General features: G+C 40.3%; 1 protein-coding gene across 5 annotated transcripts in view; it reads right to left on the bottom strand.

Moving 5' to 3' along the window:
- NCOA2 (nuclear receptor coactivator 2) overlaps positions 1-17874 on the bottom strand; it is a 187518-nt gene that overhangs the window by 11487 nt on the left and 158157 nt on the right. For all 5 annotated transcript variants that reach the window (XM_040075201.2, XM_040075429.2, XM_040075279.2 and 2 more), the window contains 8 exons: positions 13743-13953; positions 10189-10398; positions 8220-8435; positions 7455-7584; positions 4330-4495; positions 2174-2455; positions 1323-1400; positions 551-788 (listed from right to left, as the gene is read on the bottom strand). In XM_040075201.2, coding sequence (XP_039931135.1) covers positions 551-788; positions 1323-1400; positions 2174-2455; positions 4330-4495; positions 7455-7584; positions 8220-8435; positions 10189-10398; positions 13743-13953 — 1531 coding nt within the window. The remainder of the gene's footprint in view (positions 1-550; positions 789-1322; positions 1401-2173; positions 2456-4329; positions 4496-7454; positions 7585-8219; positions 8436-10188; positions 10399-13742; positions 13954-17874) is intronic.

Below are 17874 nucleotides of genomic sequence, written 5' to 3'. Positions count from 1 at the left end.
TAGTATTTAATAGAATTATAACATACAGTAGATATAAATAAAGAAACTGTATAATAATAATAACTGTATGGAGGTAACTGCCCAGAACAAAGTGGTTTGTAGCTTTGTAAAACAAAAAAAGGAAACTGTATTAATTACCATATTACACATAGGGTTAGGGGTAGGAAATTGAATGCCTTCTGTAAAACTGATTTATATTACTTAAATAGAAGAGGTTTTTGTTTAGTTCACTCAAAATTCAGAGTCCATCAAGCAAATACATACAAACATATGTGTTCGTGTGTGCGTACACATATTTATCTGCATACATCTATATATAAACAAACATACACTGCACTTCTGCTGCTGCTCATAGAAAGAGCAGTGCTGGAGAATAACTGGTACTGGAGCCAGGAAAGTGCAACCTCCAAGGCATCCAAACTGCCATGTTTTCCACTGTTCCCAGGGAGCCAGGCAAGAGCCTGTGGACCAGGGGCTCGGACCCAGCACTGGGGAGAGCACGGGGGTGTAAGGACTGACAAAGTGCACTGAGGGGGAGTGGAACCAGTACCGTAGTTTGGAGGAAATGGAAACTGCTGTGCATTTGCCTGCGGGATGCGCGGGTTGCTCATGGTTGCTGGGATGCCACCGGTGGCCACCATGCTGGGGGTCATGCTCAAGCCTTGCCCTCGCATCATCAGCGTCCGCTGCTGCACCTGCTGCTGCTGCTGCTGCATCTGCCGCTGCCGCAGGTGCTGGCTCAGGATCTCCCGCTGCCTCTGCGCCAGCATCTGCGCGTTGATGGGGCCCTGGGGGAAAACCACCGCCACCCATCAACAACCCTTCCAAGGCAAACCAACCAGCAGAGGCGTCTCCACCAGAGCAATCTCAAAGATTCCAGCTTCTTTCCCCCCTCACCCCATAACAAACAAAAATATAAAGCAGGAGAATAATTAGCAGAAGCTAATACTTCTGCTGGGAAAGACTTCCAACAGTGCAGGAGTCAGTAACTAAAATAGTATCAGTGTGTAAGGCTGCAGTGATTTGTATTTGCAGTGATTCACATTTACAAATGGAGCAGCTCATTAAAAACACACATCTTTAGGAAATGAGAAACATGGTTAAAAATGAAGTTATATCAAATCTTTATGAAACAATCATCCAGCCCATGTAAAAATGGGAATGACTCTCAGAAATAGAACAGCAAAATACTCCCTATCACACAGATTGCAATATGTGTGTTGAAACTGTACTTGCCACATAACATTACTATTGTATTATATTGGGGCAAGAAAGCAAAAAAGGAAGTGACTTTCTGTTTAAAAAGGTATTATTTTTCTCACCTGTGTTGGCACTCCAGTTCTCAAAGACAGATTCATATTGGAGACGCTGCTGATCTGATTTATCAGTGGCTGCCGATTCTGAAGAGAAAAAAAGCAAACCACCCCAACACCAAAACCCAGAAGTTTTTAGAAGGAAAGGGAAAAAAAGAAGTGTTACATACAAAGTCATACAGATCTACTTCCCTGATTAGCTGGTCTGTAGACCTAGCTCTACATATCCAAGCACTGACTAATTTTTCTCCTCAAATCCTACTACCATCCACAGAATGCTGTTTCTTAAAGAGACAATACAGCATAAAAATAACAACAAAGGCACTATGCTGTTTATACCAAACATGGTCCCTTCATAGTTCCTGTTCTTTTTGACTTTGGGACTCGACTGTTGAGGTTTGCTCCAAATTAGACCTTATCCTGATGATTGAAGGCAGAAGTGTTCTTTCCTCCTTAAATGCAAAAAGTATTGATATCTCACTGGTAGTACTACAAACCTACGTATTTAAAAATTAAACAAGAAACAAGAACTTAATTCTCATAAGCAGATCAAGGCCAAGAGGAAAAAAAAAGGATGCAGGTAATGGGCAGCAATAAAAGCAGTTAGATTTGCAGAAGAGTCAAGATACAACAAATAGAAAAATATGTACAGAACAAAACGCACCAACGCAACCTTGCTCAAAGACTTAATGACAAAACAGAAGATCAAAAAAGAGAACGTGCAAAGCACTATCTTGTCAACTTCATTGTGGCTCCTGTCAAATCTTAGCTTAAAAGCCGAATGGAGCAAGACCCGGTTTATTTGGAGCAAGCCGACCGCACGCGCCACCCAGGAGAGCTGGGCACGGAAGGGGCTGTACCTGCTGCGCCTGGAGCCGGTGCTGCAGCTGGAGCCGCAGCTGGTTGGGCTGGTTCTGCACGATGCCGGCGGGCCGCAGGCCGGGCCGGGGCTGCATGCGCAGGGCGGTGTATCCCGGGCGCTGCCCCATGGCCGCGTGGAAGCTCGGGTCCTGCATGGGCGCGTAGCTGCCCTGCGCCATCTGCGCCTGTGCCGCGTACTGCTGTGAGAACACCGGAGCCTTCTGCTCCATCAGCATGCTGGACTCCTGGCTCGGGAAGGTCTCGGGGTCGACAGCTTGGCTCTGCAGAAACACACGAACAATAGGAACAGTTGGTGGGACACGGCTTTCCAGAGGATTATACGGGACTAACGCAGGCAGCCTGTGAAAACAACCTCCTAGGATGGGAATGTTTCCAAACAGAAAATTACAGTAGCTTTTTTACCTCAATATAAAACTTATAAATAAGCAGAACTGTATATCTGAGTATCAAAATATATTCACAAAGACAAATTATTCCTCTCTTTTCCTTTGTTTTGTCCTTTGTTTTTTAACAAAACCTCACAATCTTCCGTTCTTTACACAGACCTTGTACTACTATGAATAAAAACCTGAAATGACAAATGCTAGATCAGAATCTGTAAATGAAGTGATGGCAGCGTATTTTTGCTATTGAATCTGAGGTAAATTCAAAGGTATTACAAACGAATAAGTAGATTTTTATCAGTATCTTCAAACAAAAAAATGACTTCAAATAAAGACGTCTGGAACTATTACAGAAGCTAATGTGAACAGAGTGCCTAATTCTTTCTGGGCACTTTTGCACTAACTGATTATCCATTAGCATAAATAAACTAACACAATTCTACATTTTATTCTAGATACTCCCCTAATATTTGCTGTAGCCAGAATAATTTTATAGCTTATTCCACAATGACCTTGAAAATGAAGTTAATCTAAATTTCAGTGTCCTCATGAAAGAAGGTCTTTAAGCTGCTGTAAAATGTTCAAAGGCTATTTTAAAAAACATGTTTTAAAATGAAGCAGTTCTCTTATCTGCAAGATCCTTTAACTCTTTCCACTGAATTATTAATTAAATAGAAACATATTTACTTCTTAGTTTGAAATAAACCGTTATTCACAATTTTTGGTGGTGGCATTCCAAAACCTATATAATATTGCATGAAAATTTCATACCGCAAAATTGAAGTTCACCAATAAATTTTATCTCCAGCTCTACACCTCACTGACTTCTGTGTCGTACCAAATAGGCTTGGAGATAGCTTTCTCATGTTCAAAGCAGAATTTCATTGGTCCTATTTCATATCTAAAATGCAGAGCTAGTTCAGAAATTATGCTCAGGGTGCTGATGAGTGCTGGGGAATGAAATGAGTATTGCAGGTTCCTCTGAGAATATTAAGTCATTATACAGACATATACTGATTTGGGAAATAAAATTCTGATGCCAGAAATTCTGATGTCAGGAACTTACTTTTACTCAAAATACTTTTATTTTTGCCACATTTTTTTTTCACCATATAAAACTGAAACAGGCAAGAACCACATGAAACTCAACAAAAGTAACCGTGGGGAAGAATGGATGGAAAAGCACAGAACAAAGTGTAGCATGCTCACAATTTAGAAAAAGGAAATTACAGTTGAAGTGCTTGGAATTAAATCAACTGCCTCAGATAAAACCCATCCATTAACACACATTAATCAACTAAGGAAAAAACCATGGGTGAATTTACACATCTCAGGTTTGCTAATCCAAACACTTGTTTGGCCTCATCACACTAAACTCCTGTCAGGAGCAGCTCCTCTGCTCCTAGGTCTTCATGCTCTTATTTTCCTCTTTCCTATACTGTATTGCTGGCCATGATCTTACCTTTGTCCTCCCACAGTTGTTCCTCTGACCACTATATTTTTGTTTTGGTCAGTTTAGTTGCATAAAGCAGGTCAGAAGAAGGAGAGCTAGGTGAGGGTGGCAGGGGAGAGGAAGGAAGACTAAACCAGTGGCTGAGGGAAGGTTTTTCAGGTGACACTGAGCCATTAAATGGACTCCCACCATCCTAGCTTGCAAGAAGTGTTTTATAATCCCCTCTTTCAACTCCACTGTGACAACATATCTTATAAAAGCAGTATCTAATGCATGCAAAATACCATGTCTGGTATACCTGGCTCACTAGTTCTGGTATTCCTAGAGCCCTGTCGATTTCTTCTAAACCATCAAAATTCCTTAATGCCATGTAAAGCTGATCCAGGAGAGCACCCTCATCACTTGGTGACTCTGATGAAGGATGATTACACAAGAGATCATCTGGTGAGCTGCCAAACGGTTGCCTGTGAAAACATGAACACAGGGTTAGTAAAGAGCTGCTGGAAAACATGAACTAATATCGGGGGATTAGTACTCAAATGGAACAAACAAATGGAGACAGAATTTTTTTTAATCGCTGACAATTTTGTCTAGAAAGTTATTCTGGATCGAAGTTAAGCTACCCAAAGAAGCAAGCAAATAGTGTGATTAATGCCTGCCAAGACCCTACAAGCATGTTGTATCTGACAAGCAAGAAAGCCCACCAAAGGTAACCTGAGCGCTGACTGCATATTACAGGGTCAACAGAGGAACAGAGAAGTCAGTACTGAGGACAGAAGGCTAAACAACTGATTTTTTTTTAAAACTAGCTGTAACTTTGAATGTTTCATGTCAGGTCAAGTATACTATCACAAGTAGTACTCACTTCCATAGATTCTCCCCTTAAGTTGGTTTTCTATCAGGCTAAACAAGCCAAAGAGGTCACAGACAGGTCTGTGGATTGTCTGAGCTTGTACATACTGAACATCTGGAAGAGCTGGGCAGAAGCATGAGGGAGCAGGGAGAAAAGAACATTCCCCTTTTTGTTTGCAGCAAAACACTGCATCAGCTCACCCCAAATGCACACTTGGGTACCAGTTTATACACTTGGTTATGTGCCTTGGAAGGACATCAGCAAGATTTTGGATACTGTCAAGCAGCATGTGATGGCTCTATAAATCCTGCTTACCTCACCCCTGAATTTGTATGCAAAGCACACACACAGTTACAAAGGCAGAATAAAGGTTTATTATAAACCCAGAGGACAAAACTTCTTGAGAAACAAACTAAATCTGAAATAACACCTTATCTGCAGCCAAATAACACGTTTTTGTTCTGCAGTTCACACACCTGCCCTGCTTCACGCACGCTACCACAAAACTGCAGCAGAAAATATAAAGAGCAGAGCATTCTGCAGGCAAGGGCAGCTACAATATGCACATCATGGAAGAATCCCATCCCAGATAATTATTCAAAGACAACAAAAGCTGTCACCCATGGAGGGAGGAAAAGCACTATATATGAACCCTTTTTACATGTCTGTTTAGAAAAAACAAAGAAACATGTTTGTGTATTTAATTTCCATAATGAGATATATGGTTGCCATGGAAGTCTAATCTCTATGTCAAAGCTAAGCAGGAGAGCTGCATCGTCAGGCTACACACTGAATGAACTCAAAGGATGGCAAGCAGGAAAACTAATAAAAATATATTCCTCTTAATTGGATCCCAGATAGTAAAAAAAAAAAAAAAAAAAAAGATATATGACACACCTTTAAAACATTGCAAAGTATTAATCAAACTCATACAGAGAAATTTCTTTAACTCTCATAGATGAAATTATAAATCAGCAAAAGGGAAGAGCAAAAAAAAAAATCCTTTGATTCAAATTGCTTACAAACTCTAAAGATAACTTAAAAGAAAGGATCTATTATATGGAAAAACAATTGATGAGGCTAGCAAAAAAATCCTCCTTGAAATTGCAAATGAGTGTAAGCACACATGATAAAACCTAAAACATTTGTCAAATTATGTGTATTAAAAAATGACAGTTACTTACAATTTCTCTATTTCTTTTATATACCCCAATGACAATTCTAATTTTTAGTTTAAGAATTATTTTTACTCATTTAATACACAGCAAAAATCAGATTATAAAAATACTAAACTTGGGGATTAATAAAGCAAGAAATGGCAGCATCAACCAATTAATCATCTCTGGCTGGGGCGTAAATGATAAAAATATTGTTACTTTCAGGTGCAATGCAATAGGAATTTTTTCCACCACCTTCACTTATAAGGAAGTTATGAGAAATGAAAAGGTAAAAAAAAAATGGAAGAAGTAACTGCCCGGCTTGCTGACCAGACATAACCCTCTATTTTTCTTTTATGGTGTAATTTTTAAAGTGAGTAATTCAGTTATACAAACAGCGCATTTTGTATATGGTTATGCTAACCTAGGGAAACTCCAGTAAACATCTCGAAAAGCATGGACTATAACAAAGAAAATGCCACATATATTTATGGATAATATTTTCAGACATCCTAATGAAAACTAAAAGAATATAGTCAGAACATTTTTTTTCAAACATACTTTTTTCCCACATGTATCCACTTCATTTTCTTTTCAGTGATCCTCCAATTTACTACTTACACAATTGAAAATATTTCAACATTTTGCACTTGCTTTTCCATTTTGCATTCCTTAGACATTCCATATAAACACGGTCTCTCTAAAGCAAGCTGCAAACCTTTTGGAGAAGACACGGCTCTTTCTTAAGAAGTGTAAGCTGCTCATAACAGTTGTGCCACCATTTAAAAGTCTTGATAGTGAATGAAGTTATTAATACATTACATATGAGTTAATGAGTTGTGACCAAACTGTAGCTCAGATTTCCTGAGGAGGAGCTAACTTCAGGGAGGAGGCAGCCTTCCTTTCACTTCATCTTTCCTTCCTCCTCTTTTACAGAATTTAGGTCAATTAAAAAAGCCCAAACAAAACACAATTAACCATGTCCTACACCACTGAAAATGCAACCCTGCTGCAGGAAGGGACAGAAATCATGACTAGGTAGTCATGGCTAGTACTACTGGCACTCTTCCACACGCAGTGTTAAGTGTAATTGTTTACAATAAGAACAGCAAAATCAGACAGAATCATGCCCATGTTAATGCTCAAGAGGTGAAAAATGGCGCAACTATACCTCAAGTGCTGGCAGCATTCACTGTGATACAGAACTTTCAATTCATTCAACACAATTACATGACAAAGAGAGCATTTATAAATAATTTTGGAACACACATGGATTTCATGAATACAAAATAGTACAAAAATTAAATTGATGCACATTTGGTGAATGTTTTATGTAGAACTTTGCTTCTATGAGGTGTATAAATTATAGGCCTGCAAAATCTCTCTGTGTTCTGACGTGACACCAAGACTCACCTGTTCTGATTACCAAAAGTTGCCTGTTCTATAGGCAAGATGCTTTCTGGCCATGGTGCAGTCTGATTTGGAGGTGCCTGCTGTTGGCTATACTGAGGTCCTCCTATGTTCATTTCCAATTCAGATGGCCCTAATCAAGAAAAAATAACCATATAACTCTTCCAAAGAGAAGCTACTTTCATGTTAATTGTTTCAATGGAGTTACCTATGTTATGGTAAAAACAAACAAAAGCATTAAGACTTCAGCAACATTACAATGAAAACATCACTATTCTTTTGTTAAAATTTGCTTTTAAATTTTGAGAAAACATGAGTACTCTGAAAGTGGTTCAAAACGATAAAATAGCAGATACAACATCGTAGATGCAAAAATTAATAAGACAAGCATAAGAAAAAGACTGTATGTCGAGTCAGTATTATAATGCTCTTGCTTTAAAAGTAACTAGGAGCAATTATCATTCCACAGCATTTCCTCTAAAAACACTCCACAGTCTTTAGGGAAGCAAGGCACCCTCATATCCTCTTTCTTTGGCCACACAACCGTGGAGCTACAGAGTAGCAGGAACTGTCCATCTCCATACATGTGTTAAAATATAGCGCTTTAGGCACCTTCTTTCCCACGTCCACGGGAGAATTTCACTATGAAATACGGTTCTTATCAAATGTATAAATGAAGTGAGGATTTTTTACTTTCTTTTTCTTTCTCCTGTTTCATCTTTAACAATCCAGCGTGCACCAAAAGGAACAGCTCCGCATGCGACTTACCCATATTCATGACCTGAGACGGGAGCATCTGCCTTGGGCCGGGCTGGTTGCTGGGTCTCAAGGGGATGCTGGCCGTGGGGTTGCGGATCATGCCTGCTTGCACCGGCCGGTTCATGGCGCCAGCCGTGGGCGCGCAGGTCACCCTCACCGCGGGAGCCTGGCTGCCCCAGTCTCCAGATGCCATGGCAGGCCGAGGGGCATTGCCACCAATCATTCCTGCGCAAAAGCCAAACACACTCAGGTACCAGTGCATGATCAGAACAGCCCTGACACTACTGCTGCCTGAGGAGCTGCATTTTCAGCAATACCAATGCAGTACCACCACAGCTGCCCATCCAGATGTGCAAAGCTGCAGAATGCCGCTCTACGCTGCTTAGTCAAGGGGCGGGAGACTGTGATCGATCTTACAGGAGGAAGACCCTTTCATCGTTTCCGAAACGCTGCTCAGAGTAAGTGTTCCCACATGTAGTCTGCAACAGGTGCTGAGGGTGTGTGGATAGCCTTAACTTCCTTCCTCAGGAAATGAATCACGTTTGCTGATGTGTGTCACTGCTTTACTTTCCAAGTGCTAAGTGAGAATGGGGACTTCAGGAACAACGTGTTAACACTAAACGCACTTACAAATTAGAAGGATTGAGTATCAATTCAGGTCCTGCAAACACCTTTTGGAGACTTCTGTCACTTAGAACCTAGAGCCTTCGGAGCTTCAAGGCTCACCCAGATAATCTCAGACCAATGTACGGTGCAGGGAAATTACTCACAGGAACTTTCCGATAGATGCTGAAGTTCATTACCGTTATTATAGGGGAAGTCCTCCCACACCTACTGTAGACAACTGATACGTTTTATTTACACTTGGAATATATAGAATACTACACTCTGACAGTAGCCAAAAAAGCGTCAAGCAAAACCCGACACAAAAATCCCCGAGCCCCAAAGATGGCATTCATAGTATTTATGCATTTCAATTTTCTATCAGTCGAGAGAGTAGATAAAACACTGATTTCAAATTGGACTATTGGTTCAGATTGGTCTTTTCAGTTGCATTATGCAACCTCCCTAAATGAATACAAAAAGCCACGCAAACAATGACTACTTATCAGTTCAATTATTTGGTGACATATAACCAGAGTAAAACCCTCCGAAGGGGGTCGTTTCAGCTGCTGTACAAAATTTGCTTTAGTGTTATACCCTCAGGTTCAGTCCATTTGTGTACATATTCTATCAGCTGAAAGATGTGCTATGCTAGACCAATGCAGGGACACAATACTACTTTCTAATTTGTATACATAAGATGAATAAAACCCTCTAATATGTACAAAGAACACGAAAGTGAGAGGACACTAGAAAGAATACAAGTTGATCTCTAAACTGATTAAACAAAATATTTCAGTGTCTAGCTGCATGTCTCTTTTAATTCTGATGCCAACTAAATATATAAATTTGACACCAAATAGCCAGCTGATAGGATTTACAATGCCCATTTATTTACTCAGAGCTCTTACAGTAGTTGTTGCAAACTTGCACAATCTTAGACTATGCACTAGTTGAAATAAATTCATCAGCCAGACTCTTCTTGTCTAACAGGCTACACGCTTGTTCATGTATTAGGTGAACACGTTGTTAATCACAACATCTGACTGTTCCCAAATAGGAGCTAAAGCTACGAAATAAAGAGTAATTGAGGGCAAAGCCAACATCATAAGGGCAACAGTATTGGCCCTGACTTCGTTTTGAAAGGCCCATCTCTGTGGGTAGGTAAAAAGCAGTGCATAAAAAGCAGGACTAAAAATACGCAGACACAGAAATTCAAAATAAATATGTCAATACGTAACACCCCACAAAACACGATTCCTTCCCGACTTTATGGAAAGTAATAATCCGCCCTGGTATTAACTGCAATGTTAAGCTGCACATGCTATAGCCTATTACTCATGCATATTTAAAAATAAAAGGAAAATCATCTTACCTGTGCTACTGTTGCCTAAGGTTCCTTGACTTCCTATCATCCCTTCATTCCTGCCCATCAGTCCCGGCTGAGGTATCACTGAGTAGGGGCTACTCGTTCTTATGGGTGGGAAAGTTCCTGCACCTGTTGGGTTCTGCAGTGTTATGTCAAGTGGTAAATTCTGGTTTGGTAATAACCTGCCCAGTTGCCCTGCTCGTGGGTTATTAAAAGCTAGACAGGAGGAGCAAAGAAAAAAAGCAAAGTTACAAGAATGGAAACTTCACTAGGAAAAAAAGAAAAAAAGAAAAAAAAAAAAAGAAGAACCCAGACACAATTAAAGCTCTTGGGCTCAGCTATTTAATGTTGCATGATTTACCCACTTTATATCTGTCTGAGAAACATCCCTTCTTGACATTTAAATGTAAATTTCAAAATGGAACATTCTGACACTAAACACAAACCAGATATGATGTATATTTAAAAAAAAAAGCCTTTAAATTATGTAATTTAACTGACAGAAGAGCCACTACAGCAAAATACACCTCTGTGTTGTGCATACTACTGCCAATTAATCTTGTACCTAGTAGGACTGTAATTGCATGCAGATGTCATCCTGAGGCAGATTGTTAGGAATTATCTCAATTTGGACAGTTTTCCAGCATAAGATGTGCCCCTGAAGAAATTTTCAAAATTAAGGAGAGATTGACTCCATATTGGGTCCCAAAGCCCCATTTCAACATGTCCCTCTTAATTTTTTGGGTTTTTACATTTTTTTTGGTATTAATAAGAATAAATACTTCCATGATTCAGCAGCAACAAAAAAACCAGTCCAGAAACAGAGCTGTGCCACCATAATGTTCTGGTAAAATAGAACCATCCTTGATGGTTACTGCCACCTTTATGTAACTACCTCCTTCTGGGTTGTGCTTTTAAAATCAGCCTCTGCAAATGAAACGGCAGACTGCCTCAGCAGAGTGAGTTTCAGACTGTGACTGGCAAGCATCTGGCTCAGCTGGTCTTTGGGCAATGTTCCAATGCATGAGAGCATCCTCTGTGTGCTCAGCTAGTTCTCAAACATGAATGAAACACTGACCTTGTAGTTTTGATTCCATTTCCAATCACACCCATAAAATACATGCAAGTAAATTAAACATTTTTTGTGAGAGTATTATTTGCAATACTTTCTGATAGCTTCCCCTAGGAGCGGCTCTGATCCTTTACAGCATCCTTACAGCAAGTTCTGCATTTTTGTGTCCATCACATTACTGGAGAAGTTAAATTAATACTTTCTTATTTTCTTATTCACTAGGTTGGAAGAGACTTTCAAGATCATCAAGTCCAACCCATGCCCTAACACCTCAACTAAACCATGGCATAGAATGCTATATCCAATCTTTTTCTAAACACATCCAGGGTTGGTGATTTCACCACCTCCCTGGGCAGACTATTCCAGTACTTTATCACTCTTTCCATGAAAAACTTTTTTCTAATATCCAACCTATTTTAGATCGAAGTAGTGCTACTTCTAATCTGAAAACTTAGATGAGGTTTAGTAAATTTGTTAAAATGACAGAAATATCTCATAACAGAGGTCTCTGACTTTTATTTTCCTTTTGTAAAACCGGACCACAGGAACTTATTGTATTTATTTTTTTAATATAAGTTCTCTGCCAGATGAATGTGCAGAATATGCGTACCAAAAATACACCTAATTCCTGACCATGAGATTTAAGTTTTGTCTTGTCTGCCTATTCAACCAAGCAAACAAAACTGACTTATAAAGCAAAAGTTACTTTCTCAAGATTATGGGCATCACAAAGCCCAAGGACTGAAGCAAAATTAAACTTCAGCGACAGTTTCAGAACAATTTGCTCTAGAAGTTTGACACATCACATAGATAAATGAGTTATAGTATGTGCAGCTTTGCCAGCATCCACTAATATTACAAAAAGGAATTCTGGAAATGCAGCACAAAATAACAACACAGTTGATGAGTTGTGATGGTGCTTAGATCACATCACCTCCTGTTTATTCTACTCTTTGTCAGGATGGGACTAAGGAGGCTCCCTATCCCCCATGTAACAGACTCCAGCAATTTGGGAGATCTAGCAAAAAATATTTGTCTGTTGAAAATAAATGCAATTCATTGAAACCTGTAAAGTTTAAGTTGGTTATTTCTTCAGGAGAAAAAAAAAAATGTTAAAAAACCCGAGATCTCTTTTGGAATTGTGTATGATTTGACATTCATTCTACATTGCTTTTCTGTGAGCATATGAGAGGCCCCTCACAATTTCTGTGGACCTGTTTTCTGTGTGCTTTTCTACTGAACACAAGGCACAAGCTCCTAGGGGAATCAGGCACAGACACAAAACTGAGCTGGGGGAAAATATTTTAGTTTTTTAATTTAGATGGGAAACAGGATGCTGTTTTTACAGAACTGCTGCTAACCACCAAGCCACTCTCATTTACAGTCATACTGTTACTGTACTGCCAGTAGCTTTGAAAGCAGATTTAAAGCTAGGCTAGCCCTAGAAAGCCAAGAGGCTGGAAGGAACAAACAGACCTTGCTTCACGAAGAATATGCTGAAAGACTTCATATGCACAAAGATTTCCTTCTGACTTCTGAGGTGCTGCTGTTAGTACCTCTATACTCACAAAAGCAAGCACCTTAAACCCAAACATCCTTCTCTGAGCAACATGGAAAACAAGCGATAACTTATGAATCTGAAATGGCCTTAACGTGAATTTAAACACTAATATTTTTTGATAGAATATTAGTATTTATCTAAACGCTTTAAATTTGAGTGAATTTGAAAGTGGCTCAGCATTAGTTAACTATTATCAGAATGGCTAAAAATATTATCTAAACCCTATGCTTTACAAGAAAATAATCTAGAGCACATTTAAGGAAGTAAATAGATGTGGCCATTCTAGCCAACAGGAGCAAAAAATGAAGTACTATTTTTAATGCTGTTTTATTCAACATTAGTACTCGATAAGACTCCTGTCTTGCTTGCTTTCCATTATACTGTGATGGCAAACCAGTACTTCAATGCTGATTTGTAAGCTGATTAATAAGGTTAAAGAAAGCTGTCAGCTGGAACTGACTCAACTAAAAGCCACAATCTCAAATCAAAGTTGGGGATTCCTAACCTTCTGTCCCTCTATTAACCTTGTGCTTTTAGAAGAAGATTATTCTCCTTCATGCTTAGAAAAGCTTCTCTCGCACCTTTCCCTGCACGAACTGCCAGAAAGGAATGATCTGGATCTGCACGGCAAAAAAACCCCACGGGCTCTCCACGCCAAAACCCGCACATGTGACCACGGGAGGGGCTGTCTGGTTTGAGGGTACCCTGAACCCGTCTCCGCGGACGCAGACTCGCAGGGTGTGCGAGTTAGACACGACTCCTGCGCGGTGGGAGCGGGCACGACCGCAGATGGCGCTCGGTCACCACACACCACCAGCCCAGCACCGGGAGCTGCCCAGCTCCTCCCCGGCTGACCCGGGGCACCGCGGCCCCGCACCGGCGCGCTCCCGAGCTCGCTGTACGCCTGCGAAGGCGGGCTGCACTCACTGCTCTGTGGAATCCTCATTGCTGGTTTCTGGGTGGCCACCGCCGCGCCGGGGCTGCTGTCACTGGTGAGCTGCATGAGGTCATTGATGATGGCTTGCTTGTCGACCGAGCCCGCTGGCACGCCTGGGCGGCTATCTGGGAAAAGCTGCGGTAACTGGCTGTTCTGCAGGTCATCCAGAATCTCTTCCAAGTTGTCCAGCTCACTGCCCGGCTGCAACAAAGAACGCACAAACCCACAGTACGGGTCGCTGCTCGCCCGCTGTTGGCGCCCTGCTAGCGCCCAGCCGGGCAGCCCCCAGAGTCACAGCCGCACGGCCTCGGATGTGACTGGCACCAGGCCTGACGCGGAGAGCTCACAAACCCGGGGGAAGGGGACTCTGCAGGCTTCCCAGGGCTAGTCTGCCTTGCTTTTGGGGAGCCCAGTGTGGTACTGGCACCCCTTCAAAAGCCCCGCATCGCGATGTATGATTCCATACCTTGGGCTACAGAGAGATGCTTCCCTGTGCACTGTGTGATCAGTGCTGACAGGATAACAGGAAATCTAGGAGTGCTGAAGATGGGGGTTTACGTAGGTATAACCAATATTTCTTTCAGCACAGTTGTATTTCTAGTCTCTTTATGACTTGATTAAAAGCATACAATTGAAAAGTTACTTTATGGCTGTAACAATTCCCCATATGCCTTTTCTTTGTTGTATTCAAAACCTGAACACCGAATAACTCTTATATATGTTAACTGGCAAGATATATACATAGGACTGGGAATTTATTTTGCTCCCAACTTCCCAAATCATTGAAAATAACTTCTCTAGAATATGAAAAGAGAAATCTACATATGAATTTACATTTAAATTCAGTAGAAAAGTATCATGAAATAAGGATGGGAGAAGAATTAAGTTCACCTTACACTAACATAATTACTGACCTGCTTGTTTTTCTTAAATATATTGATTTTTCACTGGTATTCTCTTTTGTCAGCTTCTATGTCTAAAACCTCTCAGAATGAAAATGATTTTCTGACTGAAATGTGGAAATCATTGCAACTATATTCTCCAATCCTAAACTCTTGATTAGGGTAAAACTTGGGTAATAATTAGGAACAGGGTGTCCAGTTTCAGTTTACTACCATCTTGAACAGTAAATGTATCATAATAGTACATATAAGAAGTATCTACTCAAAATCAGTGTCTTCATTAGGAAATGGGCAATGACAGAGGAGAGGCAGAGTGAGCAGCCACCCGTGAAGGATGAGGAACTGAGAAACAACACCACAAACGTGCAGAACTGAAATACAATTCCTCCTGGGTGGGTGTTGTTTTTTTTTTTGTTTGTTTTGTTTGTTTGTTTGTTTTGGTTTGGTTTTTTTGTCCTTCCCCACATCATGAACTTCTTACTGAGAGCAAGCTTATGCCACAGATCACAGAATACTATAGAAATACCTGAGATGGCTTTAAACTACCTACTGAGGCTCTCACAGGCCAGGTAGGAAGCACTGCACATTAGTCTGGGCAGAACTCCTGCTGCCCCATCTAACCTGCTCCTGGGAAGTCCAGCTATTTTATTCAAAGGTAGCTAAAATGCCCCAAGGTTACACTGCTACATGCTTTTTTTGGGGGGATGACTGACTGCAAATAATCACGGTATTATTTTTTTATTCCTTCTACATCCTCTCCTAGTCATATAAACTGTAGTATATGGTACAAAAGAGGAGGGAACTCACTCCATTAAGAGGAAGCACGTGGGCGATCTAGAGGCTGGTGTTATTGGCAAAATGGTAGGAAATCAGAGAATCAGAGGACTGGAAGAAATTGAAAGCCTCCAGGCAAAATCTGTGTATGCCATTCCCTATGGAACTTCATACAGTTGCTTGTTAAAGACATCCAGAGACAGAAAATCCACAGCTTCCCTGGAGAATTGGTTTCAGCACTCTGCCATCCTTACTAGTCTTGCTTTTTTTTTCTCAGTCTCAATGCAAAATCTCTCACAGTAAGATTTAGACCCTTCCTTCCAATCATTTTTTAAAACTGGAGAACATACTGTGTTCCCCTTCCTTTTTCTAACTTTTTCTGTATTTGAAAACATGCGCCCTTGTGTGTTTTAAGCTGAAATTAATAAACAATCTCAACTTGCGGATTTTCTTCAGCAAATAACCTGTTTTCTAGGCCTCTCATTATTCTTGTTGTTCCTGTAGATTGCTTTCAGTTGATCCACACTTTTGCTGAAGCCATGTCCAAGACAGGACTTAAAATGAAGCCTTATAACTGCTGGGTAAAACAGAAAACTTACTGTACACATTGTACACTTTGATGGCATAATCCAGAAAAGCACGTGATTCTTTTAATTACACGACATTACTGACTCTCACTTATCTTGTCGTCACTATGATCCCTAGAACACCTCTGAAAAACTCCTATTTAGTCAGTTCTCCCCTCATTAAAAAAAAAAAAAAAAAAAAAAAAAAAATCTGAGAGACTATTCTTCAGTAATGATAATAAATAGCATTTATTCAGCCTGAATGTTCTAACATTCTGTATCTCTTTGCTGCAGCTGAATCTGAATTGTGTCCTCCAGTGCGTTTGCAGACATCCAAGTGCCACGCTCAGCTTTACCAAGCTCTATTGTCACGTCAGGTCACGTAGGTTAACTAAAACACTGAGCAGCTCTAGATGCTGCACTGGTCCTGCAGCATCTCCATCTTGATCCTTCAGTAACTCCTGTGTGTGGAGGGATCTCCAAACAGCTTCCTCACCACTCACAGCAGCTCCATCTTGACCATGCACCTCTACCCTGCCATAAGGAAAAGGGCCAAAGAGCCTTACTCAAATCTGAACACCCTGACACGCTGTTCCTCTTACGCCAACAATCCTGCTACCCTCTTGCTGAAGGAAAACAGGTTGGCTGGTCCAAGACTACCTGTTCTTGACAAATCCCTCTGATGACTCACTGCTTTCCAGGCAATTAGAAGCAGCTGGGTGGACCCAGCATATCAGTAGAAAAGGCTGTGCCAGGAGGAATCAAATGTGATTATATGAAGCCTAAACCACTGCAAAGACAGGTGATAAGCAGATTCAAAAAGGTGCTCCAAGAGACAGCCATGAGTGATGTCTCTAGAAGCTGCAGTTTGAGCGATGGGAGATCTGGAACAAGAAGACCACAAGAGCCAGGAGAAGAGACTGATACAGAGCATCATAAATTATAGAAGGATGATTCAGTACTCTTTGGGGGAATTAAGACATATGGCCTTCATTACACGTATCCGAGACAACAGCGAAGGGCAGTTTTATACGTTGCAGGGGGGTTTTTTGGTTTTATGCGGGATTTTGTGTTTTCTTTTAGCATTCTGGCTACTGCAATTCTTTTTTCAAACACTAGATATTAAAAACAAACAAACAAAAAACAAACACCTCAAAACCAAACCTAAAAAAACACCAATGAAGAACATATTGATCCAAATGTATCAGAAAACTACACTCCCTAAGATGCTTTTAATTCCTCTCAGAAGTGGCAAAGAAAGGGCAAATACAACAGATGTACTACAACAACACATACATAACCTTCTCCTTTTTTTGCTTAATAATCAATATTAAACATTTCATCTTTATATTTTCATAAGGGTTCTCAACTGCTACAAAATCTCCAAGAGATGTGGAATTAACACCAACCTATGACGTTAGCCTAAGTCTTTCCAGACTCACCCTCAAATGGCACCATATGTGCAGAAACTAGCATTAAAATATTTACTTGGTTAGTTTCATGGGATTTTTCTTTTATTTATATTCTATATTTATTTTGTTAATGGTCTAAATTGAATTTTATGTAACTAGAAGCACACCCTGTGCTCCCTGTGAAACAATTATTTGTCAGGAATTGAAAAAAGCCCACCTGATAAAGTGCTAAGCATTGCAAGAAAGTTCTTGTGTGGATATTTTCACTATGTCTAAGTAATGCAATTATGACAATCTCTGTAGAACTTGGACACTAAGTGCCAGAAAATGTAAAACAAATAATTCTCCAGAATATTTTTGCATTTGAAAAAGTACTTATTTTATAATGTCATAGAGAGAAATTCAGAATAAAGTTAAGAGCTTACAGGATTTTTTTCAGCTGTACTGAAAGGCAGCTGCACCTCAACA

The sequence above is a fragment of the Hirundo rustica genome, chromosome 1, assembly GCF_015227805.2.
Source record: "Hirundo rustica isolate bHirRus1 chromosome 1, bHirRus1.pri.v3, whole genome shotgun sequence".
In the NCBI taxonomy this organism is placed as follows: domain Eukaryota; kingdom Metazoa; phylum Chordata; class Aves; order Passeriformes; family Hirundinidae; genus Hirundo; species Hirundo rustica.
This window is presented reverse-complemented; position numbering and strand designations above follow the sequence as displayed.